General features: G+C 48.3%; 1 protein-coding gene across 2 annotated transcripts in view; it reads right to left on the bottom strand.

Annotated features, from left to right (window-relative positions):
• The window catches only part of EPS8L3 (EPS8 signaling adaptor L3), a 310884-nt gene that overhangs the window by 32891 nt on the left and 251301 nt on the right, over positions 1-26692 (bottom strand). For both annotated transcript variants that reach the window (XM_075333719.1, XM_075333718.1), the window contains exons 12-13: positions 6630-6704; positions 6400-6548 (exon numbers count right to left, since the gene is read on the bottom strand). In XM_075333719.1, coding sequence (XP_075189834.1) covers positions 6400-6548; positions 6630-6704 — 224 coding nt within the window. The remainder of the gene's footprint in view (positions 1-6399; positions 6549-6629; positions 6705-26692) is intronic.

Genomic DNA, 26692 nt, shown 5'->3' with positions numbered 1-26692 from the left:
TTTTTATTTGAAAAAACACTCCCCAATACATTCCCTCTTTAACCAATTTATTAGAAAGAAAAACAAATCCAGGTCTGGTGTAATCCAAGGGGTTGCCATGACGATCCACACTGTCCCAGTTAATGAAGAGCAGGATGTTCCCCATTGGCTGGGAGAGCAGTGCAGTGACCTGAGCTAACATCAATGGATCAGCCCAGGTCACTGCAGGGGATGACAAGTGCTGCTGTCAGCGAGGTACATTACCTGCGCTGATCTCCTGCACTGCTGACAGCACCTGTCACTGAGTTCAATGATCGCCGCCTTCACAGCCAAGTATCGCGAGAGGCCCGTGACGTCACCGCTAGTCAGTCTCGGGTCGGAAGCGAGAGAAGGTGATGTGACAAGTGGCGGCCATGGAGGACAGTGACAGCGCTGAGGTCGGGACTTCATCACCGCAGGTAAGCCGAGCGGGACCATGTGTGCAGAGTGCAGGTGGGCGGAGCCATGTGTGCTGGCGGCGGAGTGCGAAGTGGGTGGCGCTGAGGACGTCAGTGTCGTGGACTGCTTGGCTGGGGACAGGTGAGTGTGAGTGTGAGTGTGTGTGTGTGTGTACATGCCGCGTGCAGGAGGGGGAGGAGTGAGCTGAGCGGGGAAGTGTGGGCTTCCTGCACGTAACTAGGATAAACATCGGGTTACTAACCAAATCGCTTTGCTTGGATACCCGATGTTTATCTTGGTTACCAGCTTCTGGCAGGCTGCCAGCGATGGCTCCTGCACACTGTAGCTGTAAAAAGCCCTGCTTTTTGCTGCTAGAACCGTTTTCGAACGTATCTAGAACTATCGAGCTTTAGCAAAAAGCTCGAGTTCTAGTTCGATCTAGAACAGCCCCCAAAATCACTCGAGCCGCGAACTGGAGAACCTCGAACCGCGAACCGCGCTCAACTCTACTAGAGAGCTGCATATCAAAAAATGAAGCACACCATCCTCATCAAGTCCACAAGAAATTCTATAAAAATTAGGGTTTATGAGCATTTTTATGCAAATTAATTTTTGTAGTTCCTGGTAATCTTTTTTTAATGACTATAACTTAATTGTCATTGTTCCTCTTGTCTTATTAGTATCTAAGGTTACATTTCTGTCCTTTTCCCCATACTTAACACTTTAACAGTATAGAAATACTAACTTAATAATATACATTAGATGGCTGTCAGTCAAACTATGCTTGGCCTAGCGTTCCTTTATCAGAAAGCCGCTGACAGACATTTTTGCCCATTGTTTATCTGTATGGGAAGAAAAGCAATCAGCAGTTCCAAATCGGACATGCCTGATCGACATATTCCCTGGTAATCAATTGGCCCTCTCCCTATAATGTATGTGTATATATACACATACAGTTAGGTCCAGAAATATTTGGACAGTGACACAATTTTCGCGAGTTGGGCTCTGCATGCCACCACATTTGATTTGAAATGAAACCTCTACAACAGAATTCAAGTGCAGATTGTAATGTTTAATTTGAAGGTTTGAACAAAAATATCTGATAGAAATTGTAGGAATTGTACACATTTCTTTACAAACACTCCACATTTTAGGAGGTCAAAAGTAATTGGACAAATAAACCAAACCCAAACAAAATATTTTTATTTTCAATATTTTGTTGCGAATCCTTTGGAGGCAATCACTGCCTTAAGTCTGGAACCCATGGACATCACCAAACGCTGGGTTTCCTCCTTCTTAATGCTTTGCCAGGCCTTTACAGCCGCAGCCTTCAGGTCTTGCTTGTTTGTGGGTCTTTCCGTGTTAAGTCTGGATTTGAGCAAGTGAAATGCATGCTCAATTGGGTTAAGATCTGGTGATTGACTTGGCCATTGCAGAATGTTCCACTTTTTTGCACTCATGAACTTCTGGGTAGCTTTGGCTGTATGCTTGGGGTCATTGTCCATCTGTACTATGAAGCGCCGTCCGATCAACTTTGCGGCATTTGGCTGAATCTGGGCTGAAAGTATATCCCGGTACACTTCAGAATTCATCCGGCTACTCTTGTCTGCTGTTATGTCATCAATAAACACAAGTGACCCAGTGCCATTGAAAGCCATGCATGCCCATGCCATCACGTTGCCTCCACCATGTTTTACAGAGGATGTGGTGTGCCTTGGATCATGTGCCGTTCCCTTTCTTCTCCAAACTTTTTTCTTCCCATCATTCTGGTACAGGTTGATCTTGGTCTCATCTGTCCATAGAATACTTTTCCAGAACTGAGCTGGCTTCATGAGGTGTTTTTCAGCAAATTTAACTCTGGCCTGTCTATTTTTGGAATTGATGAATGGTTTGCATCTAGATGTGAACCCTTTGTATTTACTTTCATGGAGTCTTCTCTTTACTGTTGACTTAGAGACAGATACACCTACTTCACTGAGAGTGTTCTGGACTTCAGTTGATGTTGTGAACGGGTTCTTCTTCACCAAAGAAAGTATGCGGCGATCATCCACCACTGTTGTCATTCGTGGACGCCCAGGCCTTTTTGAGTTCCCAACCTCACCAGTCAATTCCTTTTTTCTCAGAATGTACCCGACTGTTGATTTTGCTACTCCAAGCATGTCTGCTATCTCTCTGATGGATTTTTTCTTTTTTTTCAGCCTCAGGATGTTCTGCTTCACCTCAATTGAGAGTTCCTTAGACCGCATGTTGTCTGGTCACAGCAACAGCTTCCAAATGCAAAACCACACACCTGTAATCAACCCCAGACCTTTTAACTACTTCATTGATTACAGGTTAATGAGGGAGACGCCTTCAGAGTTAATTGCAGCCTTTAGAGTCCCTTGTCCAATTACTTTTGGTCCCTTGAAAAAGAGGAGGCTATGCATTACAGAGCTATGATTCCTAAACCCTTTCTCCGATTTGGATGTGAAAACTCTCATATTGCAGCTGGTAGTGTGCACTTTCAGCCCATATTATATATATAATTGTATTTCTGAACATGTTTTTCTAAACAGCTAAAATAACAAAACTTGTGTCACTGTCCAAATATTTCTGGACCTAACTGTATACACACATATTGTACACATGTATATATATATACACAATGTGTGTGTGCGCCAGCCAAATCTGTGGATGTCGGTAGTTGCGGCTGACATTAGTTTAATGTGAATGGGAAGCTTTTGTCAGTATGTACAAGTAACTAAACCAAAAAAGAGTACAGGAATATCAGGTAAATATATACAGATACTGATAAATGATGGCTTGGGAGAAGCCTAGAAATCAACTTTAAAGGGACTGTGTCAGAAGGTTCTTGCTACCTCATCTAAGAGTAGCATGATGTAGGCAAAGCAATCCTGAATCCAACAATGTATCACTTAGACAGAAGCTGCTAATCACAGAAAGGGGAGGACTCGGACTTCAGCTAATGATAAAGCTACTGAAGTTTAAACTAACATTGCAGGTAAACAAAAACACTGTGATAAGAGAGCATGAATGTAATCTGTATCTTAACCCTTGCAGCATGCTGTCGTCAGATTACATAGCAAGAACCTGCTGACAAATTTCCTTTCAGTTTAGCTAAAGTACTGTTCTAAGAGAAGTGAATGATACTGAGCTGTATTTCTAGATGCAGCCCAATGATAAAGGTGTAAAGATCCAGTAAAAGCCAAAGTCCTTCAGTCCTCCACCAATCACATATTGATGACATTTCTCTATAATTAGCCATTAAATAGATAGTATTAGATTAAATAAATAAATAAATAGATTAAATAGTAGTGGACACACTACTAGGACAACCCCTTCCCCCTTCCCATGTTTGACCCCATTAACATAAAAAAGCTAAAACTCACCTTCCTTATCACCGTTCCAGTGGTGTTGACACTCACATTCCCAGGGCTTTTGTGAGGTTGTTATGTGAGCCCCGATCCAAATTACCGCCAGCTTCTCCCTTCCTGCCTTCACATATAATTAACTGGAAGTGAGCAGCCAGCCGCAGCTTTCCTGTCCTGTTAATTACCTATATGTCTGAAGGCGGCAGGCTTGCCAACTTGCCTTTTTATTTTTCCTGGACAGCTTATGAAAAAATCATCACGGACAATGTTTTTTTACAAACACATTGGAAAACATCATAATAAATCATGATTTTAAGTGATATATGTTTACAGCCCTTAGTTCTGATATGAAGACATCCACTGTTTTAACTGTAAAATGATAATTAAAGTAAAATCTGTATAAGTTTCTTCAGCCTCAAAAAAAATTATGGATTCCTTAAATTTTTTAACAGGGCAAAAAAGTTACCTATTTTTCCAGACTGTCATGGAATTTCAGTACAGTTGGCAACCCAGGAAAGCGGGGAGAGAAGGTGGTGGGGATTGGGCTCGGGGCTCTTGTAACGTAACAGCCTCATGTGAGCCCCAGGAACGTGAATGACAGCACCAAAGGTGAATATAAACTTTTGTATGTTAATAGGTGGCAAACACTGGGCATTGGGAAAGGGTTTTCCTAGTGGTGGACAACCCCTTTAATCTAATTATGAAACCCTTTTGTTCCAATATTTTTATTAAAAAGATAAATATGAAAAAAAAATGTACGTAAATGTTTTTCAATAGCTTATTTTGGAGCTTACAGAGTAGTAAATCATCCCCGCTAACCATAAGAGCTTACACTCCATAAGAGCGAGAGAGAGAGTACCCCACTGACTATAGGAGTTTACACTCTACAGGAGATAGAGGACACCGCTGACCATAAGACCTTACACAAAACAGGAGAGAGAGAGAATACACCACTGATAGGAGAGAGAGGACCCTACTGACCATAAGAGCTTACACTCTGCAGGAGTGAGGACACCACTGACCATAAGAACTTACACTCTACAGGAGAGAGAGGACTCCGCTGACCATAAGGGCTTACACTCTACAGGAGAAAGAGCACCCCATTGACCATAAGAGCATACACTCAACAGGAAAAAGAGAGGACCCCGCTAACCATAAGCCCTTATACTCTAAAGGGAGAACCCCGATGACCATAAGAGCTTACACTCAACAGGAGATAGAGAGAGGACCCCATTGACCATAAGATCTTACACACTACAAGAGAGAGCGAACCCTGATGACCATAAGAGCTTGCGCTCAACAGGAGAGAGTGGACCCCGCTGACTATAAGAGCTTACACACTACTACACACTGCAATGACTGCGCCTGTTCAGTGAGCACCTAATAACGCTTCAGTACCTGTTGATCTTGCATCAGGAGCTCACTGCACAGGTGCTACTCCTTCTGATGAAACAAATGGAACCTGCATAAGGGAGACAGTCACTGAGGAACTGTGACTTGTCAATCAACTTCACAAATAGATTTCTCAAAAATGCCTTAATGAAATTCTACTATAAAGATATGAATGTAATAAATATTAAAGAAATTTTCCCCTTGTACCTTTAGTTAGGGGTCAAATATCCTGCTGACAGGTCCTCTTTAATTTGCCCAGTCCAGTGAAAGTGAACATGGTCCACTTACATATGATTGTAGTGCAATAATATAGAATTCATGAATGTTTTACAAATGTGAGTAGCGTTCATAGTTAATAATAGAAATATAATTTTTCTTTTAGAACATACTTAGGTTCCAAAGATGTGAGGGGGAAACCCAAATCTATCAGACATTTATTGAATGCTCACATGTTGGAATAGCCCTTTAAGTGTCTTTCTTACACAAATTGTCTCTCCAGGACTGGAGACAAACTCTAGCGCAGAGCCACCTATTGGAAGTAGCGATCCTAAAAGTTAAATGTGAATTTTTAACAACCCTTTACATATAACTTAGGATATATATGCCAGATCAGAATCCCAATTTGCAGACACGGTGTTTCGGGGTGCTTGCCCCTCGTCAGTGCAAAGTATGGGGTGTCAGATCTTGCTCATGAGAAAGCTATGTGGGGATCACGGGGGAACACTATTCTCCTTATGGAGACTTTGCAAGCCAGTCTGGCTGCTTTCAAGTAAGGGGACTTATAGCTGCCATACCCCTCTGCAAAATATTCAAATTGTCTCTCCAGGACCGGAGACAAACTCTAGCGCAGCGCCACCTATTGTTACACAAATACAAAAAACAAACAAAACCGCTCACCACTGCAGAGACAAGCCTGAATATATCCTCCTGTTAGTCCCCTTTGGTCCGGCACGGATTACGGCAGCAAGCCGAGAAGATAATAGAAGAAAGCAGTGGAAAAATCCAGCTGGACTCCAAAGGGATAAAAAAAAAAAAGGTTCTACATACTACATACATCTGCCATGCATCAGTGTGAACAAGCCGGTGTCTTTACTTGAGAAATGGATATATATTTTTAATCGAGTTGATATAAATAAAGAAGCATTTTTATTTATCCCTTTGGAGTCCAGCTGGATTTTTCCACTGCTTTCTTCTATTGTTACACAAAGGTTTTTATTACCTTGTTCTCTGCCATGCGTCCCCTAAACTGTCCCATAGTTTTCGCTCTTTATCTGTAACACATGCACTCAGGAGCAGTATTGCTTTTTGTGTAAGAAAAGGAGTCAGCACCGAGCTGACAGTGTTCTTTCCTGGACATTTCGATACGATCTGTAATAGAGCATGGAGTTTAGTGTATGGATAAACCCTATATATAATACCGTAATGATATAAGCATCCCATAATCTTTACCTTAGGCAGGACATCCATCAGTATGTGGACTAAGTCCGGAGCAGTTGGCTGAGACATTTGGTTTTGGACTTTTGCCTGTTGGAAACAAATTTAGAGGAATATAAACAGAACATGAATATAATATGCCATTACAGAGGACTCCCCAATCACAAATGGACAATTATAAGAGCTCATGCAGACACCAGGATGCCATGGGTGAATTTGATCCAGTACTAGGATCAAATAAAAAAATCTCAGATTATTTTTTTTGTGGACACCTGGTCTGAACCCCCTCGACATGTGCCAAGTCCCATACACTATAATGGTTACATGTTTTATCCGTGCAAAGCAGAACACTCAAAAAATTGGATGTGTAAACTTGCCTTAGGCCTGCTTTACTTGTTACGATTTTGCATACGATATCGTATGTGATCGTAACCGCCCCCATCGTATGTGCGGCACGTTCAATTTGTTGAAGGTGCCGCACAAACGATTAACCCCCGTCACACTTACTTACCCGTCCATACGACCTCGATGTGGGCGCAGAACGTCCACTTCCTGGAGTGGGAGGGACGTTCGGCGTCACATCGACGTCACGCGGCAGCCGGCCAATAGAAGCGGAGGGGCGAAGCTGAGTGGGACGTAAACATCCCGCCCACCTCCTTCCTTCCGCATTGCTGGCCGGGAGCCGCAGGTAAGATCTGTTCATCGTTCCCGGGGTGTCACACACTGCGATGTGTGCTACCCCGGGTACGATGAACAACCTGTTGTTCAATTTATGAGAAATGAACGACGTGCGTGCGATGAACGTTTTACCGTTCAATCGCAATCGCACGTAGCTGTTACACACTACAATGTACCTTATGATGCCGGATGTGCGTCACAACGTGACCCCGCCGACACATCGTAAGATATATTGTAGTGTGTAAAGCGGCCTTTACTCATAACTATAGATCAAATGTTATATGGTAGTAAGCATTTCTAAAACAAACCCCAGACCAATGGATAATTGGAGAAAGCACATCACCTAGATAAAAAAAGGAAACGGGAAATGTGACGCCCTGGCAAAACCAGGTAGTCACAAATAGGCCCCCGCATAACACCTTCCCTCACCTAGGTAACACACAGCCGACCTGAAACCCTAGTCACCTGCCCCCCCCCCCCTTAGGGAAAGATAGGCACACCAGTGGGCGGGACCAGATGGTTGGACAGGGCCACCTAGGGGTCTAGACAGATTAGTCTGGTAGTTCAAGTTGAGAGGAGTGTGGGCGAGGTGTAGCTCCAGCAGAGGAAGTTCAAGTTGAACTGAGCCAGGGTCGGAGCCCTGGTGCCTTTGGCTAGGTGGCAGACGGTGGTCTCCGTCAGCAGGAAATGGGAAGACGGCTCGGCAGATCCGAGGTGGACCGGGACAGTGTTGTAGCCCACCGGTACCGACACGGAGAACTGACCCGGAAACCGTAGCACAGAGGGGGTACTCAGACCCTGAAGCCAGGACCGAAACCAGCAGCCTAGCTAATTAACCAATTGAGGGCAGGATTATAGGTCCTGTCCCACCCAAAGTCCCTAAAGAAGACAACAGCCCACCAATAGGGATAAGGCCACCGCCAGGGCCCATAGATCCCACGGGCCAGCGCCTGTGGGCATGGCTCCTTAGGCCACAGCCAGCCGGGAGCAGACTCCTAAATTCCAGACCAGGCACTCCACCATACACAAAACAAGTGCAGAGGAAAAAGGACAGTGACCAGCAGCCCGGGTGGGGGACCTGTTTGCAACCGGCCGCGGCGGCCGGCCACCAGCACCTTGGTTTACCAAAAGACTCATGTGATTCATTTACTGTAAGTAACCAAACACCCCCCTGCCTGCTCGGGCGCGCCGGCCCTTGCCATCGCTATACCCTGCACAAAGACACTGGGTCCCGGGGCAACCATCCCTACCCACAGAGGGGTTAACATCCAGCTGCCACTACATCTCCCCTGGGTGCCCCACAACAGCAGCGGTGGTGTCCCACCTCACCAAACACCGTGGGTGGCGTCACGAACTTAATACGGCCTAGTCCGTACAGCTACGTGCCCCTTTTTATTCGGCGTGTCCGCGTGACCCCCGCGTCCAGAGGATCCCTCGAGCCACAGACACACACAGCGGTCCGGACCCGAGCAGTGGCGGCTACTGGCACGGGGGCGGCACAGGAAATATATTTGAAGCTTGTGTGTTAAAACGTGCACAGAAGCTTCTGAATCAAATAGTAATGCTAGTTAATCCAAAAAGTAGGTAAAATGCTAATAAGCTGGTTTAAAAAGTTAAATCCTTTATTCATTCATGATTAAAAAGCAGAGTTTATGGTGTGTGTGTGTGTGTGTGTGGTGTGTGCGTTTTTGGTGTGTCACAGCTACACGTTAATTGTTACAGCAAGCATTTATAAAAGAAACTGACTAATAGGCAGGGCTGGCTCCAGGTTCTTATGGGCCCCCGGGCGATAGAGTCTCAGTGGGCCCAATGCATACACACACACACATACGTACACATACAGGCATACAGTACGTCCATATACATATTTGAAAACAAATTCACAAAATGCATAGAAACAGACAAATATATACACCGTCATACACACTGACGTACATAGATAAACACCATACTTGCATGCACAGACACATAAGAGATATATTTTTAAATTGGGGAAGCTGGCAGCAGCCTCACTCACCTCCCCGCTTTTCTCTGTCCAGCTCCTCCCGAGCATGTGGTTGTGCAGACCGTGCTGCGTGATGGCCATCAATGTCACTAACAGACATGGCCACGCACAGTGCACACTTGTAAGGGGGTAGTCGGACCCCCGAGCAGGAAGAGAAAATTCCTGTAATGCCTGATAGGAGCCACAGACTCAGACTGGCTGTAAGGGGAATCTAGAGAAAAGCCACTCACAAAGCAGGACCCCAAGAACTCTGCAACCCTTTAACCCCTTTACAGGGATTTGGAATTACACAGAGCCTTAGAGATCGCTACCTGTGGTAGACTGTAGTTCGTGGTCGTCAGGCAGGGTCAAAATCCAGGAGATGCAAAACAGGAACAGAATTGGCAGGCAAGGGCGTAGTAAGGAGACAAAGCAGGGGTCAAATCCGGAACTGGCAGCAAGGTACAAAAACGATAGGCAGGAGGGTAGTCAAACAACAAGCAAGGTCAGCGCACAGGAATCACAATACAAACAGCACATGAGCCAGGAGAACAGAACTATCACTGGCAGTGGTCATGTGACAGGAGGGGGAATAAGAAGGGTGTGGTGTCTTCCCATAGGCTGCAGGTGAATATTGGCCACTTCAGCCGGGAGACACACGCCACCTACAGTCATCCAGTGGTACTGCAGGTTCCAGGGAAACCCAGCCTAGTGGATGAGCGGAGCCTGTGTTCCGCAGAGCCACGGGCACCGACTCCTCTCCCATCACCAGCACTATCCATGGTGGGAACATGGTGTCGTCTGGCGATCGGAGCAGAAGTCGTAGAAGCGGACTCCGGTGGGGACGTGACACTGTGCTCCGCAGAACCACGGGCACCGACTCCTCTCCCATCACCAGCACTATCCATGGTGGGAACATGGCGTCGTCTGGCGATCTGAGCAGAAGTCGCAAGAGCGGACTCCGATGGGGACGTGACAATTCCCCCCTGAAGACGCCACATGGTGTGGTGGTAAATGTCGACAGGAATAATAAAATGTGACCTGTTGTGTTAAGTGAACGGTTTTCCCCACTAGGTGCCAGTACAGAGCAGGTGGTTCCCCTGGTAACAGTGGCAGGGAAGGAGGAGTAGTGTAGCCTAGTTGGGGGATGGGCTCTGAATGCAGAGCCAGAGTGCAGTCAGACGTGACATGCAGGGAGTCAGTGTCCGGAGCTCAGTCTGAGGTGACGGGGCAGAGTGTGGGAGTGGGTGCAGTGGCAGAGAAGTAGAGGTCAGCAGGAACACCTGTAGAAGGGACCTTTGGAAGACAGGAATGCCTGTATATAGCAAGCAGAGTGGACCCTTGGTAAAGGTTGGAAAACTAGGAACTTGTCCGGAGTCGGTAGTGTGTACTGGAGCCTCCCTACAGTCTGAAAAACCACTGAGATAGCGCTTGACTAAAACCGGGTTGGAGTGCAGCTACCAGGGGGGTAACACGTGGCCCCTGCAGGTGAAGGAAAGTGTCCGGAGGAAAAAGGAGAAGTGTGCTGTAGAGAAAGAACCTGTAACGTAGAATTGTGGTAACCTGCTGCTGTGAAGTGAGTGCAAACAAAGAATGGAAGCCTTTTACAATAAATTGTCGTTTGGTTTACCAGCTGCCTGCAACCGCCTCTTTACTGTGAGTGAAAAAGGAGCCGGAGAGCTGAAAGTGAGAGATGCTGCTGAAAGCCAATATACTGACATGAATGTGTCACTGACATGAATGTGTCCCTGCCATCCACACTCTGTCCCAACAACACTCCTGCTTTCATAGTGACGGTCGGGCCGGGGGTCATCCTGTCGCCCTCTGGGCAGGAGACCACGACTACACCCCCTGAGGCGCCCCCTGCCCCCGTTACAAACTGGCGTAGTCGGCAGGATCGGGCTCGCATGCGAGTGACCCCGACCAGAAACTGAAGATGACCAAGTAGTGCCTGATGTACTGTACGGGCCACAAAATGGCGGCAAGATGGCGGCCGTCTTCATGGACTTACTGAGGGCGCGAAAATTTGTCGCCAAACGAAAAGTGCTGGGCTGGCCTGGGCGGAGGAAGAAGCCCAGAGTGAGCGGAGTGCACCGCCCAAAGAGTGGAGGTACCAACCCCAAGAAGACCCATGACGCCCATTGTGAGCTGCAGAGGTCCGGAGATGTGGGCGGCGCCGCAAGAAACAGAAGGCGTCGCCAACACTGTGTGGACCTGTTGGGTGAGGCCGGGGGCGGAGTATGGGCGGAAGCGGGGGATGAAGCACCGCCTCCTCCGGCGCCATTGCAACACCGGCAGTGGAAGAAGAGACAGATTCCGATACCCGAACTGATCAGAATGGAGGCCAGAGCAGATGAGAAGGCTGCAGCGGGTGTGCTAGTGCCGGCAGGACGTGGTAGAGGATGTCCGAACAGGAGCTTGCTGGGAGAGCCGCCCACCATCACGCTGCTGGAAGGATTGATACCGGCTGTGACTGTAGTGCAGGAAGCACCTGCGAAGGTAACGTGGAATACCACATGGGATGCTGCTACCGGGGAGACGACAACGGAGGTCCGGGCTATCTACAATTCCCGGCTGACTCTCGAGTGCGAGCTACCGGAAGCATCGGTGCGGATCCCGGAGGCGCCAGCGTCTGACAAGGTAGGCCCTCCGCCCCCCTCAGAAACCGAGGCCCAGTCATGGGTGATACTCCGGAGCCAGAGGTGAAAGAATTGGGCTTCGTCTGGGAAACAGTGAAGCCGGCGCCCCCGACCCGGAGCCAGTCCCCACCGCTGAGAGTAGACCCCGTGTGGGAAAGACACCTGGCCGAGACGGTGGCGAGGGAGATGATGTCCGGGCCCCGCAGTGAAGAATTTGACCGGCAGTGCAGCATAGGCACAGTAGTGAAGTTTAACTAGGCCGAGGGGTACGGATTCATAGAGGATCGTATCACCGGAGAACACTACTTTTACAACAGGGTCAATTTAGATACGGAAGGACTGCCGCAGCGTCTCCACACCCTGTATCCGGGTGAGACAGTTAAGTTCATGAGGGAAGAAGGGTGGCTGGGCCTGTTTGCTGTGGGAGTGACCCGTATGCCCACTGCCCAGGAGGCTGCTCAGTGGCAGGAAGAGATAGAGTGGGAAGACTGCCAGTGAATGTGGCGCGCTCAGCATAAACCAGCGACACTTTAAGCCTGCAGGCCGAAGAGTACCCCGGCGGTAGCGCCAGAAGCAGCCGCGGAACCTGCAGTAGGAAACAAGTCAAGGGAAGCACCGGCAATCCTGGCGATACACCAAAGTATGGTGTCGCACCCGGTGGTGGTCGTCGGCAGCCCGCCGCTATCCCGTCCAGCTACCCCCTCACCCCCGCAGGAGGCTGCAGGGCCTGAACCGGAGAAGGAAGTACCGGAGCCACAGCCGTGTTACGAGCCATTCTGCAGGCTACCCCGCTTACCTGGACAATCCCTCTCCGAATATGTGAAGGCCCAGCGGGCCGAGTGGCTGCGTGCGTATCACCCGGCGTGAAGAGTTAATCATCCGGAAGAGAAGTCTGTTTGCTGTTGAAAGCCGGTACCATTAGAGACCGGTGATTGTTTATGGTTGAAGCAACGTTAACGGAACTGAACCCGAGAGTAGAATAATGCAAGACTATGCATGGACTTCTCTCGCGACTCTTAAGTAAAGAACCCTTTTATTTTTGTTGGTCGCGGGTCATCTAAGACTAGGAGCGCTGAGGAGAGCCTCCGGGCAGAAGACCAGCCAAAACCGGGAGCGCTTGAGGAAAGCCTCCGGGCAGAAGATCAGCCAAGACTGGGAGCTCCCCTGGAGGGATTCCGGGCACCGGACTTGTGTGCCAATCCGTTGTGCTTTTATGTGATAGTTTTAAAAGTTTTTTTGTCAGATAAAAATAAAAAGAATACTGCTTAAGAAACGTATGTGTGTTTTCTGTATGTGATGTCTTGCAGGTGCGGAACCTCGCCAGGAGGCTGAGGTTAAAGAGGGGAGGAATGTAAGGGGGTAGTCAGACCCCCGAGCAGGAAGAGAGAATTCCCCCCCCTGAAGACGCCACATGGTGTGGTGGTGAATGTCGACAGTAATAATAAAATGTGACCTGTTGTGTTAAGTGAACGGTTTTCCCCACTAGGTGCCAGTACAGAGTAGGTGGTTCCCCTGGTAACAGTGGCAGGGAAGGAGGAGTAGTGTAGCCTTGTTGGGGGATGGGCTCTGAATGCAAAGCCAGAGTGCAGTCAGACGTGACATGCAGGGAGTCAGTGTCCGGAGCTCAGTCTGAGGTGACGGGGCAGAGTGTGGGAGTGGGTGCAGTGGCAGAGAAGTAGAGGTCAGCAGGAATGCCTGTAGAAGGGACCTTTGGAAGACGGAAACGCCCGTAGCTAGCAAGCAGAGTGGACCCTTGGGAAAGGGTGGAAAACTAGGAACTTGTCCGGAGCCGGTAGTGTGTACTGGAGCCTCCCTAAAGTCTGAAAAACCACTGAGATAGGGCTTGACTACAACCGGGTTGGAGTGCAGCTACCAGGGGGGGGTAACACGTTGCCCCTGCAGGTGAAGGAAAGTGTCCGGAGGAAAAAGGAGAAGTGTGCTGTAGAGAAAGAACCTGTAACGTAGAATTGTGTTAACCTGCTGCTGTGAAGTGAGTGCAAACAAATAATGGAAGCCTTTTACAATAAATTGTCGTTTGGTTTATTAGCTGCCTGTAACCGCCTCTTTACTGTGAGTGAAAAAGGAGCCGGAGAGCTGAAAGAGAGAGATGCTGCTGAAAGCCAATATGCTGATATGAATGTGTCCCTGCCATCCACACTCTGCCCCAACAACACTCCTGCTTTCATAGTGACGGTCGGGCCGGGGGTCATCCTGTCGCCCTCAGGGCAGGAGACCACGACTACACCCCCTGAGGGGCCCCCTGCCCCCGTTACACACTGACACTGCTCTATATACATCACAGGAGGGGCTGGGGCTACAGTATAAAATCACAGGAGGGGCTTTGGGCTAAAGTATATAGATTACGGGAAGGGCTGGGGTCTACAGAATATAAATCACAGGAGGGGCTGGGGTCTACAGAATATACTGTACATCAAAGGAGGGGCTTGGGGCTACAAAATGTAGATCACAGTAGGGGTTGGGGTAACAGAATATACATCACAGGATGGGCTTGTGGCTACAAAAAATACATCACAAGAGGGGCTGGGGCTACAAAATATACATCACAGGGGAGGTGGGGGGCTACAGAATATACATCACAGGAGGGGATGGGACTAAAGTATATACATTACAGGAGGGGCTGGGGGCAACAGTGTATACATCACAGTACATGCTGGGGCATTGACATTACCGGGAGGGCATATACATTACTGGGAGAGCATACAAATTATTGTTGGAAATTTTTTTCTAAGAAGCATACATGTTACTGGAGGGCATAAATGTTTTTGGGGGGCATACAGCTCTGGGGGGAGATACACATTACTGTGGTAGTTGACAGAGCTCTGGGGCACATACAGCTCTGGGCAGCAGCACGTACAGCTCTGGGGGGCTGCACGTACAGCTCTGGGGGCAGCATGTACAGCTTTGAGGGGGCCACATATACAGCTCTGGGGGGCAGCATGTACAGCTCTGGGGGCAGCATGTACAGCTCAGGGGGGCACATACAACTCTGGGGGGCGACATACAGCTCTGAGAGCAACATATAGCTCTAGGGGGAACATACAGCTCTTGGGGGGCACATACAGTTCTGGGGTGGCACATACAGCTCCTGAGGGGGGCCCATACAGCGCAGGAGGCGGGACTAAACAGCTCAGGGGGGGCTACATACAGCTCAGAGGGCACATACATCTCAGGGAGGCACATACAGCTTAGGGGGCACATACAGATCAGGAGTCGAGATGAGCGATGTTCGAGTCGAACGGTTCGCCAATTTCATGTTCGAGTGATTTTGGGGGGTGTTCGAGTCGTTCGAAGAACTCTAACGATTTGCTTAAAGTTTGGTAGTTCGAGAACGGTTCGATCACCAAAAGCGTGGCTTTTCACAGTAAGAATGTGCGCACGTTGCGTATCTGCATGCGTCCTGCGTCCCCAGCACAATCCCTCTCTCTTTCCTACTCACCGATCACGGGCGTTTCGCTGCACGGCTGTCACAAATTTCCGGCGGCTTTTCCTCTTTTGAAAATGGCTGCCGCTTATTATTCAATCTGGTGTTCCCTGCTTTCCCCGCCCACCGGCGTCCATGATTGGTTGCAGTCAGACATTCCTCCACGCTGAGTGACAGCTGTCTCACTGCAACCAATTACAGCCACCGGCGGGCGGGTCTATATCGTGCATTAAAATAAATAAATAAATAAATAATAATAATAAAAAAATTAAATAAATGCGGTTCCCCCCATATTTCATACCAGTCAGGATAAAGCCACACGGCTGGAGGCTGGTAATGTCAGGATGGGGAGCGCCACGTTATGGAGAGCCCACCACCCTAACAATATCACCCAGCAGCCGCCCGGAATTGCTACATCCATTAGATGTGGCAGTCCCGGGATTCTACCCAGCTCATCCCGAATTGCCCAGGTGCGGTGGCAATCGGGGTAATAACGGGGTTAATCATGACAAGCGTCTCCCCGAGACACCTTCCATGATTAACCTGTAAGTGAAAGTAAAGAACCACACACAGCGAAAAATCCTTTATTTGGAATAAAAGTAAAAAAAAACCCTCAGTTACCTCTATTAATCCCCAAACAACAATCCAGATTCGAAGTAATCCACACGACACTGTCAGCTCTGCTGCATGAAGATGACAGGAAGCACCGTAGAACACGAGCGCTTTCTGTCCTCTCCACGCAGCACCTGAAGTGAGCCGCGCTGTCACCAGAGACTTCACTCTGCAATGCAGAGGTCAAGATAACCAAATTTTCCTATGTTGCTCATTAGAGGCAGTAGCTCAATGGTTAGTGCTACTGCCTAGGAAGCATTAGTTCACGAGTTCAAGTCCCGGTAAAGAATTTAATCTATTTTAAATTATAATTATTATTTATATATAACTATAATTTAATTTCATTTAATTATGCACTGAGGGGAGGAGCCGGACATCAGCTGTGAGCCGCGGGCCACACCTCTAAAATCGGAGCAGTTCACGGAATGAGGCTGCATTGCTCTCTCCTCTCTCTCCTCTCTCCTTTCTCTCTCTTTCCCTCTTGTTCTCTCTCACACACTTTCTCTTTCTCTCTCTTCTCTCTCTTGTTCTCTCTCTCTTGTTCTCTCTCTCTTCTCTCTCTTGTCTCTCTTCTCTCTCACTTCTCTCTCTCTCTCCCTCTCTCTCTTCTCTTTTCTCTCTCTTTTCTCTCTCTCAGACCTGGCGATGATCAGCTGATGCGGTCACCTAACGGGATCAGCTGACACTAAAAGTCGAGCGGTGAGGCCAGCTTTTTACCAGCCGGCCGGCTAAACTATCAGCTGATGCTGTCGGACAGGAGTCTGCACAGAAGTGTGTAGTCTGTTTTTTTTTTTTTGCACTGATGCATCAGCTGATTGTATAAAAGCCGTTTATACAATCAGCTGCTGTGTCATGTGATTCAGGCCCTTGAACCTGACACATCATGTGATCGCCTTGCCTTCCAGCAAACCGATCAGATGATATTAGATCCGGATTGGACGGCACGGGACCCTTGACCCAGGATTACTGCGGAGGGGGGTTCTTTATTTCAATAAAGATGGAGTCACTAATTGTGTTTTGTTTTATTTCTAATAAAAATATTTTTCTGTGTATTGTGGTTTTTTTTTTATCTGTACTAGAAATTCATGGTGGCCATGTCTAATATTTGCATGACACCATGAATTTCGGTCTTAGGGCCAGTTGATAATATACAGCTAGCCCTAACCCCATTATTACCCAGCGAGCCACCTGTCACCAGGGCAGCTGGAAGAGTTGGATACAACACCAGAAGATGGCACTTCTATGAATGCGTCATTTTATGGGGTGGCTGCGGACTGCAATTTGCAGCAGGGGTGCCCAGAAATCTTGGGCACCCTCACCTGCGGATTCCAGTCCCCAGCTGCCTAGTTGTACCTGGCTGGACACAAAAATTGGGCGAAGCCCACGTCATTTTTTTCTTTAATTATTTCATGAAATTCATGAAATAATTAAAAAAAAAGGGCTTCCCTATATTTTTGGTTCCCAACCGAGTACAAATAGGCAGCTGGGGGTTGGGGGCAGCCAGTAGCTGCCTGCTGTACCTGGCTAGCATACAAAAACATGGCGAAGCCCACGTAATTTTTTTGGGGGGCAAAAAACTCCTGCATACAGTCCTGAATGGAGTATGCTGAGCGTTGTAGTTCTGCAGCTGCTGTCTGCTGTCTGTCTGTATGGAGGAGAGCAGACAGCAGCTGCTGAACTACAAGGCTCAGCATGCTCAATTCAGTAGTGTATGCAGGAGAGCAGACAGCTGCTGCAGAACTACAAGACTCAGCATGCTCCTATTCACTAGTGTAAGCAGGAGAGCAGACAGCAGCTGCAGAACTACAAGGCTCAGCATGCTCCATTTACTAGTGTATGCAGGAGAGCAGACAGCAGCTGCAGAACTACAAGGCTCAGCATACTCCATCCAGGACTGTATGCAGGAGTTTTTTGCCCCCCAAAAAAATGACGTGGGCTTCGCCATATTTTTGTATGCTAGCCAGCTACAGCAGGCAGGTACGGCTGCCCCCAACCCCCAGATGCCTATTTGTACCCAGCTGGGAACTAAAAAATTAGTGGAGCCCTTTTTTAATTATTTCATGAATTTCATGAAATAATTAAAAAAATAAATCGACATGGGCTTCGCCCTATTTTTGTGTCCATCCAGGTACAACTAAGCAGCTGGGGATTGGAAGCCGCAGCACAGGTTGGCTTGAGCTTTCTGGGCACCTCTGCAGCGAATTGCAGTCTGCAGCTGCCCCAGAAGATGGCGCTTTCATAGAAGCGCCATCATCTGGCGCTGTATCCAACTCTTCCAGCAGCCCTGAAGCCGGGTGGCTTGCTGGGTAATAATGGGTTAATACTAGCTTTGTTTTACTAGCTAGTATTAAGCCAGAGATTCTTAATGTCAGGCAAGTTTGACCCGGCCATTAAGAATCTCCAATAAAGAGTTATAAAAAAAATAGAAACCACAGAGAAAAAATACTTTAATAGAAAGAAATACACAGACACAATTAGAAACTCCATGTTTATTACTCCCTCTCATCCCTCCACGATCCTGGTCTTCTGTCTTCTTTCTCCTTCAACCCATGCAACTCTGCTACATCAGACAGCACTGCATGGGAGGAAGACGCTGATGCTCCCCGTGCAGTCTAATAACTCAGTGAGAGTGAGCAGAGGCTGCGGGCTGTAAGCGGTGACATCACCGCTGCCACCGTTACAATAGCAACGGCAATCTCCGATCACGTGATTCCCGGTGCCGCTATTTACCGGCTGTGGCAGCCAGTCCCTGCATGTTGGCTGATTCTGTAAAGAGCGCCCGCATGCAGGAACAAGGAAGCCAACCATGTGCCAGAGCATCTCGCCGGTACACGGAGATGCACAAATGAGCACCTCGTACCGGAGAGATGCACTGACAGGACCTAGCATGTCGTCTAGCCATGTGACCAGTCTGTAGCCAATGAGATAATACAGACTTGACTGGTCACATGCTATTTTGACGTTACGGAAGGTCCTATCATCAGTGCTGGTTACCAGGAGGACGCAGCGATTATCGGAAGGAAAAGTGGCGGGAGACAGAGTGCAGGATGCGTCGCGGGGACTTGTAAGTGTTATGGCAATGTTTATTAATTAATTATGTTTGTGTTTGCCTGCCATTGTTTTCAATGGGGTTCGAAGGGGTTCGTCGAACGTTCGCCGAACGGAGCCTCCGTTCGATGAACCGAACCAAACTCGAACTCTAGGGGAGTGGCTCATCTCTAATCAGGAGGAACATACAGCTCTGGTTTGAGGGAGAAACATACAGCTCAAGTGGGAGGTGGAAGATACATCTTAGGTTGGCACATACAGCTCTGGGAGGCACATACAGCTCTGGGGAGCACATACAGCTCTGCGGGGGGGGGCACATACAACTCTGGGGTGGCACATACAGCTCCTGAGGGGGGCCCAAATAGCTCAGGAGGGGGGACCATACAGCTCAGGGGGAGCTCATACAGCTCAGGTTTGAGGGGGAAACATACAGCTCAAGTGAGAGGGGGAACATACAGCTCAGGTGGGGGGGGGCACCTACAGCTCAGGAGAGCACATACAGCTCACGTGTGGGGGATACATATAGCTCGTAAGGGCATACGGTGTGCTGGGGGATGCTGGCTGGTGCTGTGGTGCGGCTTCTCTTCATCTGTGGGTTGGAAGCACATTGCGTGCTAGCTACTCTCACAGGTTAACTTTAATGCACCTGCACGCAGTGTTCAGCAGTGAACGCTGCGTGCAAGTGTGGATTTACAGGGCAGCCAGCCAGGGAATTGCAGCTGCTGGCCCGAGAACTGCAGTCCCTGGAAATTAGCTGTGGGCCGTAGAACTGACAATGGCAAGTGGTCCCCCGATTGTCAAGGTACTGAAGCTGGCCCTGTTTATAGGCTTAAATACCTTTTAAAAATTCCTAAGCTTCCCTGATTCTGCCAATATTTTGTTATGCACTGCGTCACTCAGTTGCAGAGTGAGATATTCAGATTTGCTGCTTCTGGAGCACTGTATGTGAAATTTCTGCCGGCAGACCAACTGGATGTTTCTTTACAATCTTTTCTGAGGGCATGCGCTTCCACACCAGATGCTGACCATCACAGCTCAGCAGCTGATCAAGATTAGGGTAAATGTTAAGTATTTGGTCCACAAATTTCTGCAGTAATTCTGCATCTCTTGGCAGGAAAAGTGCTGCTTAAAATAGGTTCATTTTTTACATGCAATTTTGGTGAACATTTTTCCCCGCTCATTAGTATGAATGAAATCTGCAGCAAACATGCTGAAAGAATTGACATGCTACAGATGTGCACCAAATCTACAAGTAAAAAATAAGCATTGTGTGCATGAGACTTCAGGAGCCTCATTTATTTTGCTGTCATAGGCCTAAAACACACTTCCGCAAAAAAAACGAACGTGTCTTACGATCCGTTTTTCAGGTCCGTATTCCGTTTTTTTGGGGCGTTTCTCTGGTACGTATGGCATCCGTGCGATGGCGTATGTGAGCCGTGTGTACGTGTAAAATGTCCGTGTTTGTGTGTAAAATGCCCGTGTATGTGTACGTGGAATGTCCGTGTGGAATGTCCGTTTGTGTGTTGCACAATGTCGTTGATACATGTCGGCTGACAACAGACAGAGTTGTGCGATGAGAATGAACTCGGGTGAACTTCACCCGACTTCATTGTCATGCCGCGGCTCTGTCTGTGTGCCGCGTACTGATTAACCGTCACCTGTGAAGGATTCACCAGTGACCGCTAATCCCCCGAGTGACTGGTTAGTAGCCCTCTCTCATACTTACTGCTCCCCGATCACCAGCGCGGCGAGGAACAGCTGTGCAGAGAATTCGCGGCAACAATTACTTTAAATATGCCGGCCGCTCATTAATCAATCTCGTATTTCCTGCTTTCCCCACCCACTGGCGCCTATGATTGGTTGCAGTCAGACACGCCCCCCACGCTGAGTGACAGCTGTCTCACTGCACCCAATCACAGCAGCCGGTAGGCGAGTCTATACTGTGCAGTAAAATAAATAAATAAATAATTAAAAAAACCGGCGTGCGGTCCCCCCCCATTTTAATACCCGCCAGATAAAGCCATACGGCTGAAGGCTGGTATTCTCAGGATGGGGAGCCCCACGTTATGGGGAGCCCCCCAGCCTAACAATATCAGTCAGCAGCCGTCCAGAATTGCCGCATACATTAGATGCGACAGTTCTGGGACTGTACCCGGCTCTTCCCAATTTGCCCTGGTGCGTTGGCAAATCGGGGTAATAAGGAGTTATTGGCAGCCCATAGCTGCCAATAAGTCCTAGATTAATCATGTCAGGCGTCTCCCCGAGATTCCTTCCATGATTAATCTGTAAATTACAGTAAATAAACACACACACCCGAAAAAATCCTTTTTTAGAAATAAAAAACACAAACATATACCCTGGTTCACCACTTTAATAAGCCCGAAAAAGCCCTCCATGTCCGGCGTACTCCAGGATGGTCCAGCGTCGCTTCCAGCTCTGCTGCATGGAGGTGACCGGAGCTGCAGCAGACACCGCCGCTCCTGTTACCCCTACGCAGCTAATGAAGGCAATAGCGCAATCAGCTGAGCTGTCACTGAGGTTACTCGCGGCCAACGCTGAATACAGCTGATCGCACTATTGCCTTCATTAGCTGCGTGGAGGTGACAGGAGCGGCGGTGTCTGCTGCAGCTCTGGTCACCTCCATGCAGCAGAGCTGGAAGCGACGCTGGACCATCCTGGAGTAAGCCGGACATGGAGGGCTTTTTCGGGCTTATTAAAGTGGTGAACCAGGGTATATGTTTGTGTTTTTTATTTCTAATAAAGGATTTTTTCGGGTGTGTGTTTTTATTTACTGTAATTTACAGATTAATCATGGAAGGAATCTCGGGGAGACGCATGACATGATTAATCTAGGACTTATTGGCAGCTATGGGCTGCCAATAATTCCTTATTACCCCGATTTGCCAACGCACCAGGGCAAATCGGGAAGAGCCGGGTACAGTCCCAGAACTGTTGCATATAATGTATGCGGCAATTCTGGGCGGCTGCTGACTGATATTGTTAGGCTGGGGGGCTCCCCATAACATGGGGCTCCCCATCCTGAGAATACCAGCCTTCAGCCGTATGGCTTTATCTGGCTGGTATTAAAATGGGGGTGACCGCACGCCGTTTTTTTTTAAATATTTATTTATTTTACTGCACAGTATAGACACGCCCACCGGCTGCTGTGATTGGGTGCAGTGAGACACCTGTCACTCAGCGTGGGGGGCGTGTCTGACTGCAACCAATCATAGGCGCCGGTGGGTGGGGAAAGCAGGGAATACGAGATTGATTAATGAGCGGCCGGCATATTCAAAGTAATTGTTGCCGCGCATTCTGCGCACAGCTGTTCCTCGCAGCGCTGGTGATCGGGGAGCGGTATGAGCCGGGGGAAGAAAAAAACCGAGCGCCAATGTAAGTATGACTGAGAGCAGCAGAAAAAAAGGTAAGTATACTGAATTTAATTAAAAAATAAAATAAAAATAAGATTGCTAGTGTAAAAACGCACACGCACGAAACGTGCTGAACATGGACATACTCCGTGTGCGGTACGTGCAGGCACGGACCCATAGACTAAAGCGGGTCCGTGCCTGCGTGCTGCCGGCCAAAAACAGACATGTTGTCCGTGTAGAAAAGCGCACACACGTACTTACCTCACGGACACACGTTCTGTGTGATTTTACGTGTGTGTGCCATCTACCATTGATTAACATGGGTCTCCGTGTGTACGTGTCTCCGGTACGTGCAAATACGTACCGCACACGTACAAATTACACGAATGTGTGTTGCGGGTCATAAGGATTTGTGTCGCCCGAGCATCAGGGGGTACTCAGATCCGGGCCACGGGGTCACTTCTGTGGGTATCACGGTGGCGTGACCCGGTCTGTGATCCCAGGCTCCACAGTAAAAGGGGATTTGGTAAGGGAGATTGTCCGTGACGCCATCCACGGTTGTGGTGATTGTGTGGACACCACTGCTGCTCTGTATGGGGATCCCGGGAGCGGTGACAGGGAGCAGCTTTGTTGTTATCTCTCCCCTCCGTGGGTAGGGGGTTGGTTGTCCCGGGGCCCGATGATGGGGTAGGGATGGATGGCAGGCCGGGTGCGGGGCCTGGTGAGGTGCAGGGTCGCAGGGGCAGCGCTGTGCCGCACGGCACGGGGTACTCACTCAGCCAGTAATCACGACACAGTCCTTGGTAAAACACTCGGCTGGATGGACGGGTGCCCACAGACGGCTGCGGTTGTTTCTCCCCTGACCCAGTTTGGTGGTGTAAGTCCTTTCTTCCACCTCCGTGCACGCTCCTCCTGCGCTCCGGCTTCCAGCTGGCTCCCCGGTTCGGTACCGGTGGGCCACCGCCCAACTCCGGCTACCTACGGTTCCACCAACTGTCTCCCCGGCTCCCTGCAGACGGCCACTACCGTCTGCCTGACTCTCTGCTGCACGAGGGCCCTAGGCTCCAATCCTAGGCCCCAGTCTGCGTCTGCCTCTCTGCAGACCTCCTCTCTCTTCCTCTCCTAGGACTTGACTCGGCTTGTTTCCTGCCTCAGACCAGCTAACTCCTGGGTGGGCGTCTCCATCTCCTGACTCCGCCCACCTGGTGTGTCAGTCTGAGCCCGAGGAAAGGAATCAAGTTTCACTGGGGATGTCTGCTGTGAAACTGCTGGGGGTGGGGGTGTGTGTTGTTACCTGTGGCCCCTGGCTTGTCCAGGGCGCCACAGATTCCTTTCAGGTTTTGTGACAAATCTGCACAGAAAAAAGTGACAAATCTGCAAAATATGCACTTCCCCTGAGTTTTTGATGCTGCATTTTTTTTGCTGCATCAAAAATTGCTGTCTGTTACAGTTCCAGCAAAGTGGATGGGATTTATAGAAATCTCATGTCCACTATTGCTCTTTTTTACTTAGTGGAAAATGATTTGTGGTGCATGTTTCAAATCTGCAGCATGTCAATTTCTCATGCAGGTACACTGAGTTTTCTCTAAAAGTTTTTCTCATAGACTTGAATTAGATACAGAAAATATGTAGCAATGCATCAGAAGCAGATGTAATTGTCACCTAAGCAGATCAATAAAGTTTTGTCAAAGCCAAATACCAGGAAATATAAAAAATAAAGTAGCATTATTATAAGCATGACATACCAAGAAGAGTCAAAAATCAAAGAGTCAAAAACACGATAAAAACACGTTAAATGATTTCATGTCCATGATTTCACTGCAACCACAGATCTACCAAAGATTTATCTCTGTGTGTGATAATGCCTTAACAGTCTCAAGCTGTGATTTTCAGTGTTTGGTGGTGACTAGGTCTGAGCGGACCCATGGAAGTTCGGGTTCGCCTGTTTTGCCTGGAATTTAGTTAATACAGTAGATTGTTTCAAGACCTGAACTTGACTCGAATGTGGTGCTCCTGAGGCTTCATTCGCCACAGAGTACTGCATCTCTATTAAGATGTAGTACTCATTCCTGGTAAGAGGGGGTTAATCACTGGTGTTTTTCACTTACACAACATCCAGCCAGTGAGTCAGCTAGTTACACAATTCAGGAAGTCAGCCAGCCTGGGAAATTCCCGGTTGCTGGGACAACCACTAGTGAGTCATCAGAAGGGTGGGGGCTGCCCTCAGGGAGTAGGAACACACAAATGGTTTCACTTCAGAAAAGTCTAATACTCTGAACAACATGGTAGCAGGGGAGAGTGCTTGAGAGCTTCTCCTGCTAGAACCGGGCAGACTGGAAAAGGGCGAGAGGCAACCGATGCAGCTAGTGAGACAGAGGAGAACATGGTAGCTGAGGTCAAGCCTAACCATTCCCACAGTTCCAGCGCATTCAGGGTGCAGAGCCCTGGGGTAGGACATACTCCACGTTGGACTACCATAATCTGCAGAGGATGGGGATTTCAAGTCCCATCGCTCACCACCCATTTTCCCGGAGCACAGTGACACATAGGATCCGTGGTCGGGATTGTAGCCAGGCCCTATGGCGAGTATCCATGCCACCTGCATATGGGAAGGGAATCTTTACAAGAACACCGAGGTCCCCAAGTTGCTTCAAGCCACGGGGATCCACAAGTAAGCACAGAGGAGGAAGGTCTCACACTCCACAGATACCAGTGATTTCTTCTGATTTACCCGGGATCGGCTGGAGCCCATCGCGTCAGAGAGCAGCACCACTGGGGCATCTTGCGAACTGTGAGTAAAAAGAACTTTGAACCGCAGACTCGGTGTCATCCGTGTCATTGCCGGCGCCGCCGCCCCATGCTTTGGCACCACCGGCCGTCCACACTGCCCTCATTTCCTTGGGGCCTGCTCCACCTGTGAAACCATCTTGCTGCTACTACCATCCGCCCCGGAGGAGAGTGACAGCAGCAGCAGCTAATTCCCTGGCCGCATACCGCAGGTGACGTCACGACAAACAGCCACCTCTTATTCCCCTTTTATTGTGGACACCTCGGGTCATGAAACCGGGAACACCACAGCGAAATCCAAGATCTCTGCACTGGCCCGGTGATGAGTAAACAGGTACGATACCTGACCTGGACCCCCTTTCCCCTGGGTGCTACACGAATGTGATCTCGGACGCCATATGTCAATGAAGACCCAAACGTCTGTGCTGTAAAATAGTTGTAAAATGGTAATAGTAAGGTCTAGAGGGCTGCAAAAGGAAGCAATAAAGAGGCAATTTCCCTGCAAACAAATGGGGATATGAAAAAAATAAAAAAAAAAACATTGTGGGGTCCCCCTGTATTTTTGATAACCATCCAAAGTAAAGCAGACAGCTGGGGGCAACTCTTATCAGCATGGGGAGGACCATGCCTATTTGCCCCCCCTCTAGCCTAAAACCAGCCTGGCCAACCCAGAAGTGGAACATCCATTAGATGCACCAATTCTGGCGCTCTACCCAGCTCTTCTCAATTGCCCTGGTGCATTGGTAATTGGGGTCAAACTTTTGAGGTCGATGTCAGCTGTGAATTAACAGCTGACATCAAGCTCAGTGGTTAGTAATGGATAGGCGTCTATCAGACACCTCCATTACTAAACCAGCAAGTATAGAGTTAAAAAAACACAGACACATAGGGAAAAAAAGTTTATTTGAATAAAGACCGCCCCACATTCTCGTTCACCAATTTATTGCTTCAAAATAAATCCAAGAAATTCCGACATAATCCAAAGAGTAATGTCTGACGACGTCCATTGATTCCTATGGAGATTTGTTATATGAAGTTAATTTTTATGTCCCTTTCTGATCATTTCCTTTCTCCAGTTATGTCTATTAGTTACCTTGTTTTATAAATGCTTGCTGTTATGATTGATCTATAGCTATGACACACTCACAAAATATGCATAGGCTCCACTTTTAAATCATGACTGAAAAAGGATTACACTTTTATCCCAGGAGCTGACATTTTATCTACTTTTTGGATTTGATACCAATTCTCCTTGATCCAAGAGCTTTAACCCCTTAAGGACGAAGCCAGATTTGTACTTAATGCCCAGGCCATTTTTTGCAATTTTGACCAGTGTCACTTTATAAGGTTATAACTCTGGAACGCTTCAATGGATCCAGGTGATTCTGAGACTGTTTTTTCGTGACATATTGGGCTTCATGTTAGAGGTAAATTTAGGATGATATTTTTTTATTTTATTTGTGAAAAAATCTGAAATTTGACAAAAAAATTAAAAATTTTGCAAGTTTCAAACTTTT

Source organism: Anomaloglossus baeobatrachus, chromosome 2 (assembly GCF_048569485.1).
Source record: "Anomaloglossus baeobatrachus isolate aAnoBae1 chromosome 2, aAnoBae1.hap1, whole genome shotgun sequence".
NCBI classification, from domain to species: Eukaryota; Metazoa; Chordata; class Amphibia; order Anura; family Aromobatidae; genus Anomaloglossus; species Anomaloglossus baeobatrachus.
This window is presented reverse-complemented; position numbering and strand designations above follow the sequence as displayed.